Source organism: Hemitrygon akajei, chromosome 3 (assembly GCF_048418815.1).
Source record: "Hemitrygon akajei chromosome 3, sHemAka1.3, whole genome shotgun sequence".
In the NCBI taxonomy this organism is placed as follows: Eukaryota; Metazoa; Chordata; class Chondrichthyes; order Myliobatiformes; family Dasyatidae; genus Hemitrygon; species Hemitrygon akajei.
The window spans coordinates 150337837-150356772 of NC_133126.1; the positions used below are offsets into that span (position 1 = coordinate 150337837).

At 40.0% G+C, this 18936-nt stretch overlaps 1 protein-coding gene across 1 annotated transcript in view; it reads left to right on the top strand.

The window, feature by feature from the left end:
- The window catches only part of serpini1 (serpin peptidase inhibitor, clade I (neuroserpin), member 1), a 36713-nt gene extending 20435 nt beyond the window's left edge, over positions 1-16278 (top strand). The window contains exons 7-9 of the mRNA XM_073041030.1: positions 3922-4008; positions 14128-14217; positions 15617-16278. Coding sequence (XP_072897131.1) covers positions 3922-4008; positions 14128-14217; positions 15617-15690 — 251 coding nt within the window. The 3' untranslated portion in view covers positions 15691-16278. The remainder of the gene's footprint in view (positions 1-3921; positions 4009-14127; positions 14218-15616) is intronic.
- The last annotated feature ends 2658 nt before the right edge of the window (positions 16279-18936 follow it).

Consider the following 18936-nt stretch of genomic DNA (forward strand, 5'->3'; position numbering starts at 1 on the left):
CACACATGTGAGTGGCATGTTATTATTAATCTGCTGCTGCTCAACAATCTACATGCTAAATTGACTTTTCAGACAAATATCTACTTCGCTCATGCACACAATGAGTCACTTTTCATGCTTCAGAGATAATTTGAGAATTCAGTGATGCTGACTAGTTTAATCATGTTGCCTAATCTGCAAAGAGGAATTTCCAGTCATTTCTTTTTTTTAGAGCTGCAAGGTTTTGTATTCTTATCTGTTTGAGAGTTCTGATAAAACAGATCAATCAAATTGAAATATGAATTTTGTAAATTCATTTTGGGTAAAGACAAAAATAGCTGATTTTCCTTTTCTGTTTTGCATAAATAATAGAATGGCGACTTCTGTCATGAATGCTAATATTGTGCTACCTCATCCACTGACATTCAATTTGCATCAGTTTGCCAGAAAAATAATTGACTTCACTAATGATCATTTCTAATAATGGAAGTGATTGTTATTTTGAAGCCTGCACGGTGAAAAAGATTATATAGAATTTTCATAAAATTACAGGCCTTTCATAGTTTTTTCCACTCTATATTACTTTCTTCTCTTGCATTTTCACTACCCACAAGTGTAGTGCTGGGGGTCTGTTGGGTAACTAATGTTGTTCCTTTGTTCAAAATGGAAAATAGAGATATCCTTTGAAATTATGGACCAGTGATGATCACATCAGTGATAGGAAAACTAATGGAGAGGATTTTTTACAGATAGGATATATGGGCATTTGGAGAAGTATTGTCCAAGTAGGATTTCCATGGCTGACTAATCTGAGTTTTTTGAAGAGATGAAGATGATTAACGGAGATAGCACAGTTGATGTTGAATACATGAATTTTAGTAAGGCATTAGATAAGGTCCCACATGGTAGGTTCTCTAGAAAAGTACAATGTATGGGGGTCCATGGTAATTTGTCTGATTGGTTCCAAAATTGGTTTGCCTATAGAAGATAGAGGATTGTGGTGAAGGGTCTTATTTTGGATGGAGGCCTATGACTCGTGGAGTTCCACAGGGATCTGTACTGGGACTCCTCTTTATCATGTATACAGATAATTTGGATGGAAAATGTGGGTGAAGAGGTTTGCAGATGACAAAAAGTTGGTGGGATTGTGGATGGCATACAAGTTTGTCAAAGGATACAACAGGATATAGATCAGTTTCTGAAATGGGCAGAGAAGTGGCAGGTGTTTAATCCGAGTAAGTGTGAGGTATTTCACTTTGGGAGATCCAAAGCAAAGGGAGTGTACACACTTACTGACAGGATCCTTAACAGCATTGATAAACGGAAGGATTTTTGGGTCCAGGTGTGTGACTCCCTAGATGTGGCCACACAGGTTGAAGGGGTAAAGAAGGCATAAGACATGATTGCGTTCATTAGTCAAAGCATGCAATGTTATAAACTTCATGAAACACTGTTCAAGCCACATTTAGCATATTTTTTCCATTCTAGTCACCTCATTTTAGGAAAGATATGGAAGCTTTGGAAAGGATCCAGCAGAGGTTTACCAGGATGCTGCCTGGTTTGAAGGATATGTGCAATGTGGAGAGGTTGGACAAGCTGGGGCTGTTTTCTCTAGAATGACCGGTGCTAAAGGGGGATCTTGTAGAAATTTTTAAAAAACTATGCAGGACATTGAGTAGACACCCAATATCTGTTCACCAGGATTGAAATGTCTTGTACTATAGGGCATGCATTCAAAGTGAGAGGGAAAAAGTATAAGGGAGGTGTGCAAGGCAAGTTTTTATTTAGAGCCTGGAATGTACTGCCAGGGATATTGATGGAAGAAAATAGGAAGGAAGCATTTAAGGGATTCCTAGGCACAAGAATGTGCTGAGAAGGTAGGGATACAGTCAATCTCTGGGATTATATTAATTACATAAGAACATAAGAAATAGGAGCAGGAGTAGGCCATCTGGCCCATCGAGCCTCCTCCGCCATTCACTAAGATCATGGCTGATCTGAATATGGCTCATTGCTGATTGGGGGTTATTGGCTAAATACATTCAGCATAACATAGGCCGAAGAGCTGGGCCTGTGTTGGAATGTTCTATTGTCTAATTGCATTTATCTTAAATTTCTTGGAGTAAAATATTCTAACAGGTGGACATTCTCACCCATATAGTCAAATCTTAATAGTATTCCTTATTCTGTCCATTCATTTGGCCTTGGACTAATTCATGGGCTCTTTGTTTTAACAAGTTCATGGATTTTGAGAGAAAACTTTTGATTGGCTGTAGTTATACCTAATAGAAGAGATGATCCTTGGACCTCCATCACAACCATCCCAGGACATCATTGCAGGAGTTCCTTGGGACAAGGGTCATGGAGTTGTATAGCACAGAAACAGGCCTGCTGACTCTCCTGATGTATGGTGCCCTTTTCCCACCTGCGTTAATCCCATTTGCCAACATTTAGTCTGTATCTTTCTATATCTTGTCTCTTTTAACTGCCTGTCTAAATGTCTTTAATATTGTGGTTGTATCTAACCACCACCTCCCCTGATGGAGAGTTCCAAGTATAAACCATTCTCTGCATGAAGAAACAAATTCCCTCAACCCCCTTTACACTTCTTCCTCTCATCTTAAACCAATGCCTTCTTGTTACTGGTATTCACAGGGAAACAGATGATTTACCTATTTATACCTCATAAGTTTATATGACTCACAAACGTGTATGCCTCTTGTCAAGTAATCCATGGAAAACAAACTTAACCTATCCAATCTCTCCCCATAACCAGAGATTCACCAGGACTTGTAAGTGGCATATTTCTGGTGAATCTCCATTGCATTTTCTTCAGTACAACTTCATTTTACCAATAGTGTGACAACCAAAAGTGCACACAATACTCCACGTACTGTCTAACCAGTTCTATGTAAAGTTGCAACATTCTATTCCTATTTTAATATGTATGCCATGTCCCTCTTTCACCACCTAATTTATTAGTGTCTTCACTTACAGGGAACTTTAGCCTTGACCCCATAAGTTCCTTTATTCATTATTCCTTAGCATTCAACTACCGTATTTACTATATAGGTCTTACTCCATTTGACTTCACCTAATTCATCACCTTGAATTCTTTGGGATTAAATTCCATCTGCCATCATTCTGACCATATTTTGCCACCTGATCTATATCTTGTTGTAATCTTAGACAATCTTCCTTGCTGCCACAGCCTATGGTGTCATCCACAACTTAGTAATCATACTACCTCCACTCGTAGTTCTAAGCCAAACATCTGCTGCTTCGCCAATGGTTTTCCTTCTATCATAAAATTGATAGTGGAAATGTTTGCTGCTGAATGCATGATCATCAAATCCATTTGCGGTATTTGAAATGCTGAACCAGTCCAACCCTATTTACAGCAGGACCCAGGTAAGGTTCATGGATGGACTGATAAATAGCAAGTGGCATTAATACAACAAAAGAATGGAATAATCGTTATTTCTAGCAAAAAAAGTTTAACTAAAGACTTAGGGTAGGACAAAGAGTTCATCGTCAACATACTGGGGGTAATCATTCATCAGGAACTTAAATGGATCAGGTACATGAATATCATTATTCTAAGAGAAGGTCTGATGTTGGATATCCTGCTTGATTAGCACCGATCTACCACCTGAAACATTAATTTGTTCCCAAAGCACCTTTATTTAAAAACATCATTGATGTACCTTATCATCAATAATTAAGTTTTGGTAAAAAGAGGTAAAACATTAATGCCACTTGAATTCTTAGTTTATTTTCTCCATGTCCAAATTAATTGACTAATGATTAATATTCCCTCATGAATATGCAACTATAATATAGCAACCCACACACCTGGTAATAAAAAAAAATTGACATGTACTTCAAAGTGTGTGTTGATTTAATCTTGTGAAATGTTTCCTTTTCTTATCTATGCTGCAGGAAAGAAGGAATTGTACATTTCCAAGGCTATTCACTCATCTTATATTGAGGTGAATGAAGAAGGTTCAGAAGCAGCTGCAGCCTCAGGTAAAACCATTTAATGAACCCATATAAATTTCATTTTCCTTAAAATTCTGTGCTTTGGTAAGAATGTACTCCATAACATAAACTTTCATAGTTTTTAATCAAGGAAATATGGCGGGTCTCTTAAATGCTTAGAAGTTAACAATGTCAAGCAGTCAGCAGATTTCTCTAACTTCAGGTAATTTTTCGCACTCCCTTTCCCTCTTCTTCCATTCCCCAGTCTGGCTCCCCACTTGCCTCTTCTCTTCTCCTCACTTGCTTATCACCTCCCTCTGGCGTCCCTCCTCCTTCCCTTTTTTCCATGGTCCACACTCCTATCAGATTCCTCCTTCAGTCCTATCACCTTTTCCACCTATCACCTCCCAGTTTTTCATTTCATCCCTTCTGCCTCACCCACCTGGCTTCACCAATTATCTAGCTTGTACTCTTTCCCCTCCTCCACCTTATTCTGGCTTCTGCCCCCTTCCTTTCCAGTCCTGGTGAAAGATCCTTTCCATAGATGCTGCCTGACCTGCAGAGTTGCTCCAGCATTTTGTATGTGTTACAATGGATATTTATGATGCCCTAAAAACTTGGTGCATTCTTGTTTCCATTTTATTAACTGAACTACATGCAAATTAGCAAGGAGTAAACGTAATCGGAGAAGTAAATCTGTGGCTTATAACATGATGTTGGAGATGTGGGTTCTGATTTATGGGATGCAGTCACTAGTACTGGGAAAGGAGAACTGTTGCAATGTGTTTTGAAGATGGGTTGAAACCAGTGTCCTCAACTTAATGAGATGAAGTTGCTTAAGTTGGGCTGGGTAAGTAAGTTAAGAGACAGGTCAGTAAATGAAATGGGAGGTATCAGACAGCTGGCCCATAACACACAGAAAAAATGTATCCCAGTTTAAAAGCTGGGATTCCATAAGAGAGAGGCACAGTCTGTGTTTAACAAACAGGTTGAAGATCAGGATCAGAAATGGGTTCATTATCCCTGACATGTGGTTTTGGAGCAGCTGTGAAGTGCAGCATTAACAATTACAGTGGGTTACAATAAGAAATATAATGAATAGTGCAAAAGAGAGCAAAATGGATGGAGGTGAAGAAGCTGTTTCTTAAATGCTGAGTGAACGTCTTTGAGGTATTGCACCTTCTCAATGGTAGTACTGAGAAGAGGATCTGCCTGGATGGTGAGGGTCTGTAATAGGACTGGAGGGCACAGCCTCAGAAGACAAAGGTGTCGCTTTAGAACCGAGATGAGGGGGAATTTCTTTAGCCAGAGGATGGTGAATCTGTGGAATTCATTGCCACAGATGGCAGTGGAGGCAAATCATTGGGCATATTTAAATCAGAGGTTGATAGGTTCTTGATTATTAGGGATGACAGGGGAGAAGGCAGGAGAATGGGATTGAGAATGATAATGAATCAGCCATGATTGGCAGAGTGGATTCAATGGACCAAGTGTCCTGATTCTGTTACTGTGTCTTGTGGCACTCCCTTTTAAAGATGTCATAGATTGTACAGAGGCTGGCACCCATGATAAATAATGTTAAATTGAAAAGTAGGGCATACAAAATGCCAAGTACTGGTGGTAGGCCAGTTGACTAGGAAGTTTTTAGGATCAAGCAATGAAAGACTCAGGAGTTCATGGGGGGAACTAAGTTGCAGAGGAAATTCAAAACAAATACTAAATCAATAGAAGGTAGCTAAGTGTGGACCTCTAGAGATGAGGCTGGTGAATTAATAACATAAGCAAATGCTAGATATGTTAAATCATTCTCTTTTGCAACAGTCTTTGCCCTAAAAGATAATAGATGGGCTAATATTAAATATGATGAACAAACTTGTAAAACTCTAAACCACTAGCGAGAAAGCATTAGAAAAACTCATGGGTTACATGCGTACAGATTGCCAAGATTCAGTTGCCCTCATTCAGTTGGCCTGGGTAATTAAGTTAAGAGACAGGTCAGTAAATGAAATGACAGGTATTCAAACAGCTGGCCCATAACACACAGAAATGTAGAGGAAGTAACACACACAAAATGCTGAAGGAACTCAGCAGACCAGGCAGCATCTTTGCAGAAGACTACTGTCAATATTTCAGGCCGAGACTCTTTATCAGGACTGGAGTAAAAAGATGAGGAGTCAGAGTTAGAAGCTGGTGGGTGGGGGGGGGGGGGGAAAGGGAAGGAATAAACACAAGGTGATAGGTGAAAGGGGAGGGGGAGGAGTGAAGTAAAGAGCTGGGAAGTTGATTGATGAAAGAGATACAGGGCTGGAGAAGGGAGAATCTGATGGGAGAGAACAGAAGGCCATGGAAGAAAGAAGAGGGTACTTGGAAAAGAGGTCTCCCAACCTAAGGCAAACCTAACTGTTATACAGGAGGCCACACCAGGAGCACTGTCCACCGGAAAAAGCGGGATCTCCTAGTGGCTACCCATTTTAATTCCACTTCCCATTCCCATTCCGACATGCCAGTCCATGACCTCAACTGCTGCTGTGAAGATGCCACACACAGGTTGGGGAAGCAACACCTTATATTCCGTCTGGGTAGCCTCCAAACTGATGGCATGAACATCAATTTCTTGAACTTATGGTAATCTGTCTCACCCCACTTCACCATTCTCCATTCCCATTTTCCTCTCTCACCTTATCTCCTTACCTACCGTCACCTTCCTCTGGTGCTCCTTACCCTTTTCTTTCTTCCATGGCCTTTTGTCCTCTCCCATTAGGTTCTCCCTTCTCCAGCCCTGTATCTCTTTCATCAATCAACTTCCCAGCTCTTTGCTTCACCCATCCCCCCTCTCAGTATCACCTATCACCTTGTGTTTCTCCCTCCCCTCCCCCCACCTAACTCTGACTCCTCATCTTTTTCTCTTCAGTCCTGATGAAGGATCTTGGCCTGAAACATCAGCTGTATTCTTTTCCATAAATGTTGCCTGACCTGCTGAGTTCTTCCAGCCTTGTGTGTGTTGCTTGAACTTCCAGCATCTGCAGATTTTATCTTGTTTGTAAAGGAGGTGGCTGCTGAGATCGTTGACTTAATGATTGTAAATTTTTCAAAACTTATTAAATTCTGAGAGTGTGCCATAAGATTAGAAAACAGCTAATGTGTGTCTCTTGTTCAAAAAGGAAGAAGAAAGACTGACAGCTATGTGGCATAAGATGTCAAAGGTTAGAGTCTGCTGGAGGATGATGCGTTGCACCATAGTTTACAGTCAGGGTGTTGAAGCTCTTGATGGGTTCTTGATAGTTGACTTGAGGTAACTATGACTTAAGAGATGGGAATGCGATTAGGAGCACGTGGTTCTACTGAGTTGGTCCACGTATGAAATAATCATTTGATTATTTGTGCAGTGGATAAGATTAGACACACAGTCATATTACACCCAAAATTTTACTTTGGATGTACTTAAAATTATAGACTGGTTACTCTATATTCCTATCCCTTTTAATCTGCGGGTGAGCACTCGTGCAGTGTCACTTTGTATTGATTTCTGGTTTTCAGTTTTTCCCTTTTGTCAATGACACACTATTTTTTCCCATTTGCTTTGATGCTAGAATCAGAATCAGCTTTAATATCACTGGCAAATGTCATGAAATATGTTTTGTGATAACTGTATATTGCAGTACATAAAAAAGCTGTAAATTAAAATAAGAAATATAGAGAGTGTAGAAAGAGCAAAAAAAAATAACACTGAGGTAGTTTTCATGGGTTCATTGTGCATTCAGAGATGTGAGGAAGAAGCTCTTCTTAAAATGTTGAGTGTGTGTCATCAGGCTCCTGTACCACCTCCTTGATGGTGGTAATGAGAAGAGGGCATGTCCTGGGTGATGGGGGCCCTTGATGATGGATTCCACCTTTTTGAGGCATCACCTTTGTGAAGATGTTCTTGATGCTGAGGAGGCTAGTGCCCATGATGGAACTTTCTGCAGCTTTTTCCGATCCTGCGCAGTTGCCCCTCTGTGCCAGGTGGAGCCAATGTAAGAAAATAACACTGGACTTCATCTCCAAGATCCTGACGGAAGCGGTGAAAGATGCCAAGCTGTCTGCCATTTTCAGAAATCTTACAGGTGAAGTAACACAGCAGTGCACTTAGTCAACTCGAGACAGGTTAGTCTGAGTCATATTTACTATCACTGACATCTGCCATTCCATTTGTTATTTTTATGGTAGTGGTACAGTGCAAGGCATAATTACACTCAGCTGCAATAAGAAATGCAGTGGATTTTGGTTAATTAGGCCATCAGTTAATCAGGGCAGCTGCTTACTTGGGACAACTCTTTAAAAATAAAACAAGAAAATAGCAGCGATTCTCTTTGTTTATTTGGGACAGCATGCCGCTTAATTGGGACAGGAGACTGTTGTTCAAAGGTCCAATTTAATGTCAGAGGAATGTATACAATATACATCCTGAAATGGTTTTTCTTTGCAAAACATCCACAAAAATAGAGAGATGCCCCAAATACCGAATGACAGTTAAACATGAGAAACCCAAAGTACCCCCCCCAGCTCCCCCCTCCCACACATAAGAGGTAGCAAGGCAACAATGTCCCCCTCCTCCCACCCGGCAAAAGAAGGGCACCTGCTACTGAGCACAAGTGTGAGCTGACCTTGCAGTTACCCCAAAGACGATCACATTTCATCCGGCATTTGACAAACCATAGGTTCTCTCTCTCCTTAATAAGGGAGCGGAAGATGTTCCCCATTTTCACAGCAAGCGGGAGACATAACAAAACCCGTTGGTTTATGATGTTTATAAAGTCCATTTCATTGCTTTTTATGAGCTCTCTGCCTGAAGATCACATAGATCTCGGGTCTTTGGGCCCACAGCAAAATATTTTCCAGCCTCCCCAACGACACACAAGTCTCCTGCTGTGACACCGACCCTCGATCCACCCAGCTCCAGAGCCCCGAGATCTTGGGCTTCCAACCATGAGGCCAACTGTCAGGTTGAACCCTTGGCGTGCCGAACAACAACGACCAGTCCTGAAACTCCGAGAACAGGTCCCATTCCCGCAAAGAACCGAAGTCTGCATGTAACTCCTGGTCAGGATGTTCAAAAAAACCCTGAAAGGGAAAAATAAAGATATTAAAGATGGAAATAGAGCTGTTTCCGAAGATGCAAGCAAAGGAGTTGCCGTTTAGTGCCATCTGTTCAACTGTTGCTGAACAGTGTCTACCTGCCGTCAGTTGTGAGTGCACTTGAGTGGTCGTTAGACAGTACACCGTGCTTAGAGCAAACAGTTGCATGTGTTTGTGTTTAACAAGCAGTGATTTTTGTCACTGATAGTCAGTGAGAAATAAGCAGAAAGACAATTCAAAACTGTTTTTGTTCAGTGTGATTTCAAGCACTCAGGCTTAGAGATGCCAGAGATGGTCAAAAAGGAAATTGAAATGATTTCACTATTTCAACAAGTTAGGAACTACCAAGAATTTGAAGGTATCAACAATCATCTTGAATTTTACAATGAAAATGACATTTTGGAAGATGCAATCATAAAGAGCATTGAATGAAGACAGTCCATTATCCGCACTAGGTGTCTGCTGATTTTGTTCATTTACAGTTAATCAAAGGAACATGGCAGAACCAATACACAGTTTATAGTACTGTAATGGTATTGGTAGTGTTCTAATTTGCTCTGTTTCATTTAACTACATAATTTGTTACTAGTTAAATGGCAGTTTGTCTTCTTTATGCCTTTTTAACTATTTCCATGAAATTTCAGCTAATTGGGCCAACATGTACTGGCCCCGATGTGTCCCAATTAACTGGAAACCACTGTATATAAAAATAAATTGTGCAATAAGCAAGCAATAATGAAGAAGTGCTCATGGGTTCATGGATCATTCAGAAATGTGATGGTAGAGGGGAAGAGGGCATGCTCTAAATGGTGAGGGTCCTTACTGATAGATTTTGCCTTCTTTAGACACTGCCTCTATGTCCTCTATGGTGGGGAGGCTCATATCCTGTCCTAGGCTTCTGGCTCAAGTCCCAAGCATTTCATCCCTGAGATTCCTGTCATCTGTTTGTCAGAGATTTTGGATAAGCAGGAGTAACTGGATTAACCATTGATCTAGTATAAACTGACCAGGTATAAGATGAATAAAACTCCTGGAAGTGATGGCCTATTGACTGAGTTCTACTGGGTTCCATGGGTCTGGAGGTGTCAAAATCCCTGAGGAAGAACTTGCATTACTCCTATCTATGAAGTAGTTTGCCAACGACCTACAACACTGTTAAATGCTGAATACAAGATTCTCACAAAATTTGTTCTGAGCCAGGTAGACTACCCAGATCAGAACCATACCCAACATGAAGATCTCAGGAAATCCCAGTACAGAGCACTGAGCTTTGCAGCAAGAATTGTGTGGGCAGATCACCATGTGAAACAAACTCGGGATGTAAAAGCAGTGTCCCCATTTGATCATGGGAAACAAGGTAGTTATCAGGAGTGAGAATCTCTCAGTGTTGCTGTGTGACCCATTCCCTGGCTCCTATGTTTGGCAGTAAGTGAGGTATCTTTCATTCCAGCTGATGATCCAAAATGCATTGTGTTCTGGGATGGTGATGTATAGGTCTCCAAAGGGGAAGAGCATGCCCAATGTGGCCCTCAGCTTGATGTAACCATATGGTCCACAGATACACATATAGCCCAAGTACATAACCAACAGGCGTCTCGTCTCTCTGTGCTGAGATTCTGCCTCTCTCCAGCGGCACCTTGGAGGGCCCTGGATTTGCCATCATATGTTTCTTGTCCTGTGATACTGCGCTGGACTACTTGTCCGTCATAAACACATTATTACAGGGAAAAAAGTTCTGTTGGACTATGAGTCAATCCAACAGTGATCTGCATGGAACATTCTTGAGATGCTGTGAAAGGAGACAAACAGATGGTGGTCCAGCAGTGTCTTGGTCATTTGGCGGAAGCCTCGCTATCAAGACAAGCTTGAAGACCTGGCTTAGCAGGAGGCTGAATCCTTCACACACAGCTTGAGACTTACTCCTGCAGATCATTGCTCTTGAGGTGGCTGCAACGTGGATGTGACAATCATCTTCCTCTCTATGGTCTGCATAAAAAGTAATGCTATTGTCTTTGACCTTCACCCTAAATACCTCCAGTTTACAAGACTGCATTCTGTGGACTGTTCCCAGGGATGTATACATTGCAGGTACAGCAGGCGGTGAAAAAGGCAAATGGTATGTTGGCATTCATAGCAAAAGGATTTGAGTACAGGAACAGGGAGGTTCTACTGCAGTTGTACAAGGCCTTGGTGAGACCGCACCTAGAATATTGTGTGCAGTTTTGGTCCCCTAATCTGAGGAAAGACATTCTTGCCATAGAGGGAGTACAGAGAAGGTTCACCAGATTGATTCCTGGGATGGCAGGACTTTCATATAAAGAAAGACTGGATCGACTAGGCTTATACTCACTGGAATTTAGAAGATTGAGGGGGGATCTTATTGAAACGTATAAAATTCTAAAGGGATTGGACAGGCTAGATGCAGAAAGATTGTTTCCGATGTTGGGGAAGTCCAGAACGAGGGGTCACAGTTTAAGGATAAAGGGGAAGCCTTTTAGGGCCGAGATGAGGAAAAACTTCTTCACACAGAGAGTGGTGAATCTGTGGAATTCTCTGCCACAGGAAACAGTTGAGGCCGGTTCATTGGCTATATTTAAGAGGAAGTTAGATATGGCCCTTGTGGCTAAAGGGATCAGGGGGTATGGAGAGAAAGCAGGTACAGGGTTCTGAGTTGGATGATCAGCTATGATCATACTGAATGGCGGTGCAGGCTCGAAGGGCCGAATGGCCTACTCCTGCACCTATTTTCTATGTTTCTATGACTGTAGCTGGCAGATATCAACTAGGTGATAGACAACTTTGGTCTGCCTGAAAAATGTACAAGGGGGGTATCCACAGCCACATCTGCAGAGAGGGACACTTCAAAGTGAAGTGTGTATGCTGAGGGATGCATTGAAGCTTGGTGTACTTCACTGGAATGGGGCCCTTCCTCCAATAGACATTGAGAAGCTGGATGCTCTATTTATACAAAGAAACCTTACAAATTTCTCACTATTAGAAATTTTGGTACTGAAAATGGACATATTGTAAAGAGGTACTCCTTAAGTAAATTTGCCAATAAGCATGATACTGCAAATGAAGATTTTGTATATCTACTGTATGTATCTTACAAACCAACTATATTTTTAGGGGAAAAAGTTACTTCCTTCCACTCTGTGAGTTTTGAGTTGTCTGCCAAGGATCAGGTCAGAACAGGTCTCAAGTTTACACAATATTATTTAATACAGGACTTCATCTGTACACATGCAAGTGCCAGTACAGAGGTATAATGTGGCCCTCTATTGGTTCAATAGTTGTCAAAGAATTTATACAATTAAATTTTTGCCAGAACCTTGTTAGGGTTGAAGTAAATCCGAATGTAAATGTGAAATAAAGGGGTAATGTATAACACCACATCAAAGGCTTTGGATGTGAATTTACAATTAAATTATTTTTAACATGAGATTCTGCAGATCCAGAATAACACACACAAAATGCTGGAGGTACGCAGCAGATTGAACTGAAACTGTGGAGAGGAATAAGGAGTTGCAGTTTAGCCTGAAATCCTTTCATCAGGACTGGAAAGGAAGGGGGAAAAAGCCAGAATAAGAAGGTGGGTGGAGGGGAAGGAGTACAAGTGGTAGGTGATAGGCGAAGCCAGGTGAGGGGGAAGGTAGTTGGGTAGGGAGGGGGGAACGAAGTGAGAAGCTGGAAGATGATGGGTGGAAAAGGTAAAGGGCTGAAGAAAGAGGAATCTGATAGAGTACAGTGGACTGTGGCAGAAAATGGAGGAGGGGCATCAGGGGAATGTGATGGGCAGGTAAGAAGAAAAGGGGCAAGAGGGGAACCAGAATGAAGGAATGAGAAAGAGAAATGAATGAAATCGATGTTTATACCATCAGGTTGGAGGCTACCCAGACGGAATATAAGATGTTCCTTTTCCAGCCTGAGAGTGGCCTCATTGTGGCAGTCGAGGAATGGAAATGGAGAGCTGAATTAATATGGTTGGACACCAGGAAATGCTATCAATTGTTGACAGAATGAAGATGTTCAACAAAGCAGTCTTCCAATCTGCATTAGGTCTCATCAGTGTGGAGGAGGCCACACCAGATGATCCTGACAGTGTCGTGGGTGAAATGTTGCTTCACCTGGAAAACTGCTTGGGGTCCTGAATGTTGGTGAAAAAGGTGGTGACTGGACAGGTGTAGAACCTATGCTGCTTGCATGGCTAAATGCGAGGAGGGAGATCAGTGGGGAGGGTCAAATGGATAAGGGAGTCACAGAGAGAATGATTCCTGCAAAAAGTGTGGGTAGGGGGTGGTAAAGATGTGTTTAGTGATAGGATGTGTGGAAGGTGGTGGAGATGGGTGGGTATTTCTGAATCATTTATCAGTAACATGTTACTGAAATAGAACTTTAAAGTTTATGATCCTTTATTAATAGGAGCAGGAAAAGGCCATTTTGCCTCCCAGCCTGCTTAGTCGTGGCTGATCTGTCTTGAAGCTATTTTTCTACCTTATACCCATATTCCTTAAAGCCTTTTCTGTATACAAATCTATGGAATGAAGTTTTCAATCAAGTATTTTTTCTGCATTTTATGACCAAAATATGAATCCTATATTTAACTTGTATTCCAATGAATCAAGATTTGGGCACCATGAACAACTTGGGCAATAAAAACATCAATATGAACTATTGATTTCTCACCTGTTGATCCTGTGTAAGTTATGGGTTTCAAGCCCATAAAGGGAGCTATGGGGGTGGTGAGGAAGAACGAATTCATCTATCTACAGCAAAATTATTTCTCCCTTCCTTTGCTGTATTTGGATCATATCAACTTTGTCTGACGGCCTTTCTATGTGCTTATCCCTCTTTGCATGAAGAATAAAAGTTCTGAAATTACCTTTCACTTGATTGAATATTCTACCCTTGTTTGAAGAAGCACTTTGGAGTAACTAATACTTTTCCATTTGCAGCCAGTGAGAGACAAGATCACCGTTCCTTTTCCAAGATGGTGCAATTAAAATAGTAACACAAAGCCCACTATTGACTTGAATTTTTTTTTTCTCACAGAAATAGTCGCTGTCAGCAGGATGCTAACCCTTAATCCCCAGGTCATTGTTGATCATCCATTTTTCTTTCTAATCCGAAACAAAAAGACAGGTAAGAGAGGAAAACCCCTACTAACATCAAAAATGTCGTTCACTTTTCTTAACACTTAAGTACAAAACACAGTTACATTAAGTACCCAAAGACTGGAATGTGGCTAATGTTTTGTTGTTTAAGATGGCTAGCAAGGACAAGCCAGGGAACTGTAGGCCAGTTAGCCTGACATCAGTCTTGGTAAAGTTACTGGAAGGAATTCTGAGAAACTGGATCTACAAGCATTTGGATAGACAGAGTCTGGTTAGGAGGAATCAGGACGGCTTTGTGCATGTAAAGTTGTGCTTGATGAACTTTGTAGAGTTTTTTTGAAGGAACCAAATAGCTAGATGAGGGTAGGGTAGTAGCTGTCATCTATTTAGTCTTTAACAAGACTTTTGACAAAGTCCTACATGGTAGGTTGGTCTGGAAGGTTAGGTTCCATGGAATTCAGGATGAGCTAGTTAAGTGGAAGCAGAGTGTGCCGGTGGAAGGTTGTGTCTCAGAATGAAGGCCAGTGACGATTAGTATGTTGCAGTGCACAGTATTCATTATTTGTATAAATTATTGTGTACAAATGTGCAAAGCTTAAGTTTGGGGTGACGTGAAATGTGGAGGTGTTGATAGTGGAGAAGGTTATCATGGATTACAGGAGAAATCTTAATCAATTAGGAAGTGGTCTGAGGAGTGGCAAATGGATTTGAATACATGCAAGTATGAGGTAATGGAATTTGAAAAGTCAAACCATTGTTGGACTTGTGCGATGAATGATAAGGCACTAGAGCATGTACTAGAACAGTTTGTATAGTTTTGGTCACCCTGTTATAGGAATGATGTAGTTAGACTAGAAACATTTAAGGTATGTTGCTCAGACTAGAAGGCCTGAATTATATAAGAAAATTGGCCAGGTTGGATCTTTATTCCTTGAAACGTAGTGCTTCAAATTACAAGAGGCATAGATAATGTGGATGGTCTTCACCCCAGGGTAGGGGAGGCCAAAACTTTGGGACATAAATTTGGGGTGAGAAAGAAGTGCTTCATGCAGAGGGTGGGGAGGATATGGAATGAGCTGCCAGAGGAAGTGGTTGCAGCAGGTATGATAGTATCATTTAAGAGATGGGTACATGGTGGGGTGGAGCTTGGAGGAATATGGGCCAAACTCAGGAAATTGAGATTAGTTGGGTGGGCACCAGGGTCAAAGGGTTTGTAGCCACATTGCACTATTCAATGGTTCTACACAGGTGTACACTTATGTAAGTAAGTAACTTGTTAATTTCTGGGTTAAAAACAATACCATTGAATTAATTTTCAGCTTTGCATTTTTTTTTTAAAAGGCATTGTTTCAATTTGATTGGATAATTGTATTTGCTAGATGCCTTAAGATTTTTTTTTGTCCACACCTATCCCCAACCCAACCCAGGTACCATACTCTTTATGGGCAGAGTCATGCATCCTGAAGATATCAATCCAAATGGTTGTGATTTTGAAGCATGAGAGATGCTGTCATTCTGCAGTGACAGATACCTGATTTAAAAGCTTCTCATTTTTATGCTAGCAATTTTCGTCTTCGCCTGAGCTTAATGTATTAGAGTAAATGCACAATAAAAGTATGATGTAAACAATATTTGTATTACTATTACTTTAATGGCAACTTCATTTTAAAATTACTGTACAAACACTTCCATGTTTATATTAAAACCATTAGTGTACTGAAATCGGCAATTAGTTTAAAAAAATTAAACCGAAAATAATGTGCCATTCCTTTGCCTACATTTTCACCTTTTTCTAAAATCTACAGATACTATATTCTTCCAGGCTGTAAGGAAACGTTAAAATCCATAGTTACGCATGCAACAATAGCCAAAATGTGTATTTATCAATCATGTAATGGCTGTTTAAGGTCCAGGTAATTAATAATGTAAACCAGTTAATCTATTCATTGCTTTCAAAATTGTAATCATCTGAATGTAATATTTTTGGCAGATTTAGTTGTTCTGTAGCCTCCGGAAACTATTTTCTTTGTTCGGTTCCAAGTTCGTGCTGAAATTTTCTTCATTAAAATAAAACTTTGATTTAATCATATGTTGGAGGCATTAAGTTATTTTAAACAAAACTATACTTTAAAAAATACAATCTAAGCACATGTAAAGAACATAGCTATCCAAAAATCCATTTTCAATGAACTTGAAGTGCAAAATCTTAGCTATCACAAGAACTTACTATTTCTGTATTTATATATTTTACATTAAAACTGGGGTTCATCTTGAGGACCAGATTTACACTTTATTTTGAAATTGGTTGACTGCCAACTGCACTCTTGCACAAGAGTACCAGGCTCTGTAATCCACCTTCAGCAGGGAAATTAATCCTTGGCCTTCTCTGCTTTAAGTAGGATTGATCATCAGCAAATCTCTGTTGCAGAAATGAATATTTACGGATAATGAAGAAGAATGTGAGCCAGTTTAGAGACCAAAACTAGATTCCTCTCACAACTGTTTTCTGTAAGTTACTATAAAAATTAGTTACTCATTACTATAAAATATTCAATGAACTGATAAGAGTGCATGGGACTATGTCAGCTTCTTGTGCATCATGCAAGCTTATTTTCAGTAAAACAAGCTGCACTTCTAGTGCAGAGATTGTGAGGAAATATCAGTTTCTCCACAGGTGGAAGGAATGGGACGGTAAGAATTGCAAGCAGAAATTATGGAGGCATGCAATTTTGAAACAGAATGCACCATGCTTCGCTTTTTGAGCTGTATAAGTTTATGGCTGGTCAAGGTGTGTGTTTTGGTAATTCCAGGTGAAATGTTTCCAGCAGCTAAAAGTAAAAGAACCATGTTGTAGCTGTTGGCCAAGATCAATCCGAGTATTCAGAGTCACTGCAAAAATAGGTGATAGCATGTCAAATTATTAATTCCCATTGATTTTGATTTAGGAAGTGAAATGTTAATTGATCATTATGCAATTACAGAAAACATTGTACGTTTGTACTTTCATTAAATGGGCAAAACTATTCAACAAAGCTCTTCCCACAAGTTCAGAATCAGGATTATTATCACTAGCACATATGGTGAAATTTGTTAACTTGGCAGCAGCAGTAAAATGCAACACACAATATAGAAAAAAAAAGTGTATATAGAGAAAGATTAAAATAATGCAAAACAGAAATAATATATACAAAAATGAGGTAGTGTTCATGGTTTTAATATCCATTTAGAAATCATATGGCTAAATGATGAACTGGCAAAACATGACCACAGTAAATTCAAAATGTGCTAACCTTTACATATTTCACCAGGGGCCTGTAATATCCATAAGACTAACATGCTTCAAAGTAGTTACAATTATTAAACTTTTAAAGTTGGAAACTTGCTGGAAGAGAAGTTAGTGGACTACACTAAGCATTGTCTGCATGTTACTCAGCTGCAATAAAAGTCAAAAGAATTGTCTTTACAATCATTTAATATATTTTGCTATTTTCTTTTAAAAAGCAGATTTTCTGTCTATGAAAAAGCATTAAAAAGGATTTTCCATGTGGTAAATGTGCATTTATTTAATATCAAGGAAACATCAAAATATAGAAAAATTGAAATTGTGCATACCTATGTAATGGAACCCATTGCTTTGATTTGTGTAACACATAAAATACATTTTTGTAAAATTAAGCATGGAGATGACATGTTCTTGAAGCAGCTACTTGAGATGTGCCTATTTTCTTAAGATATTGACCACAAGGCCATAACATAAAGGAGCAAAATTAGGTGATTTGGCCCATTGAGTATGCTCCACTTCATCAATGCTGATTCATCCCTTCCAGCACAAATTTCCTACCTTCTCCAGAATCCATCAACCTTTGCCTTAAATATACCCAATGACTTGGCCTCCGCAGCCACCCGCAGCAACAAATTCCACAATTCTCTGGCTAAGGAAATTACTTCTCGTCTCTTTTCCAAATGGACTTTCTTCTATTTTGAGGCTGTGTCCTCTGGTCTTAGACTCCCCCACCATAGGAAACATCCTCTCCACATCCACTCCATCGAGGCCTTTCAACATTCGATGGGTTTCAACGAAGTCACCCCTCATTCTTCTGAATTCCAGTGTGTGGAAGCCCAGAGCCATCAAATGCTCCTCATATGAGAAGCCTTTCAATCCCTCAATCATTTTTATGAACCCTCTGCAATGTCAGCACATCTTTTCAGAATCAGTTTGAATATCACCAGTATATGTTGTGAAATTTGTTCTTAAATAAGGGGCCCAAAATACTCAATACTCCAACCGAGGCCTCACCAGTGCTCTATAAAGCCTCAATATTACATCCTTGCTTTTATATTTCCGTCCTCTTGAAATGAATGCTAACATCACAATTGCCTTCCTCACCAATGCTTCAAATCTGTAAATTAACCTCTAAGGATTCCTGCATGAGAACTCCCAAGAGCCTTTGCACCACAGATTTTTGAATTCTCTCTCCATTTAGAAAATAGTCTATGCTTTTAGTTCTTCTACCAATGTGCATGACCATAAACTTCTCAATACTGTATTCCATCTGCCACAATCCATACTCCTTATCTGACAAAGTCCTTCTGTAGCCTCTCTGCTTCTTCAAAACTATCTGCCCCTTCACCCATCTTTGTATTATCCACAAACTTTGCCACAAAGCCATCAATTCAAACATCGGTACTCCACCTTTTCATATATGGATTGAAACTACACTTAAAAGTATAGCTATTTTGAATATTG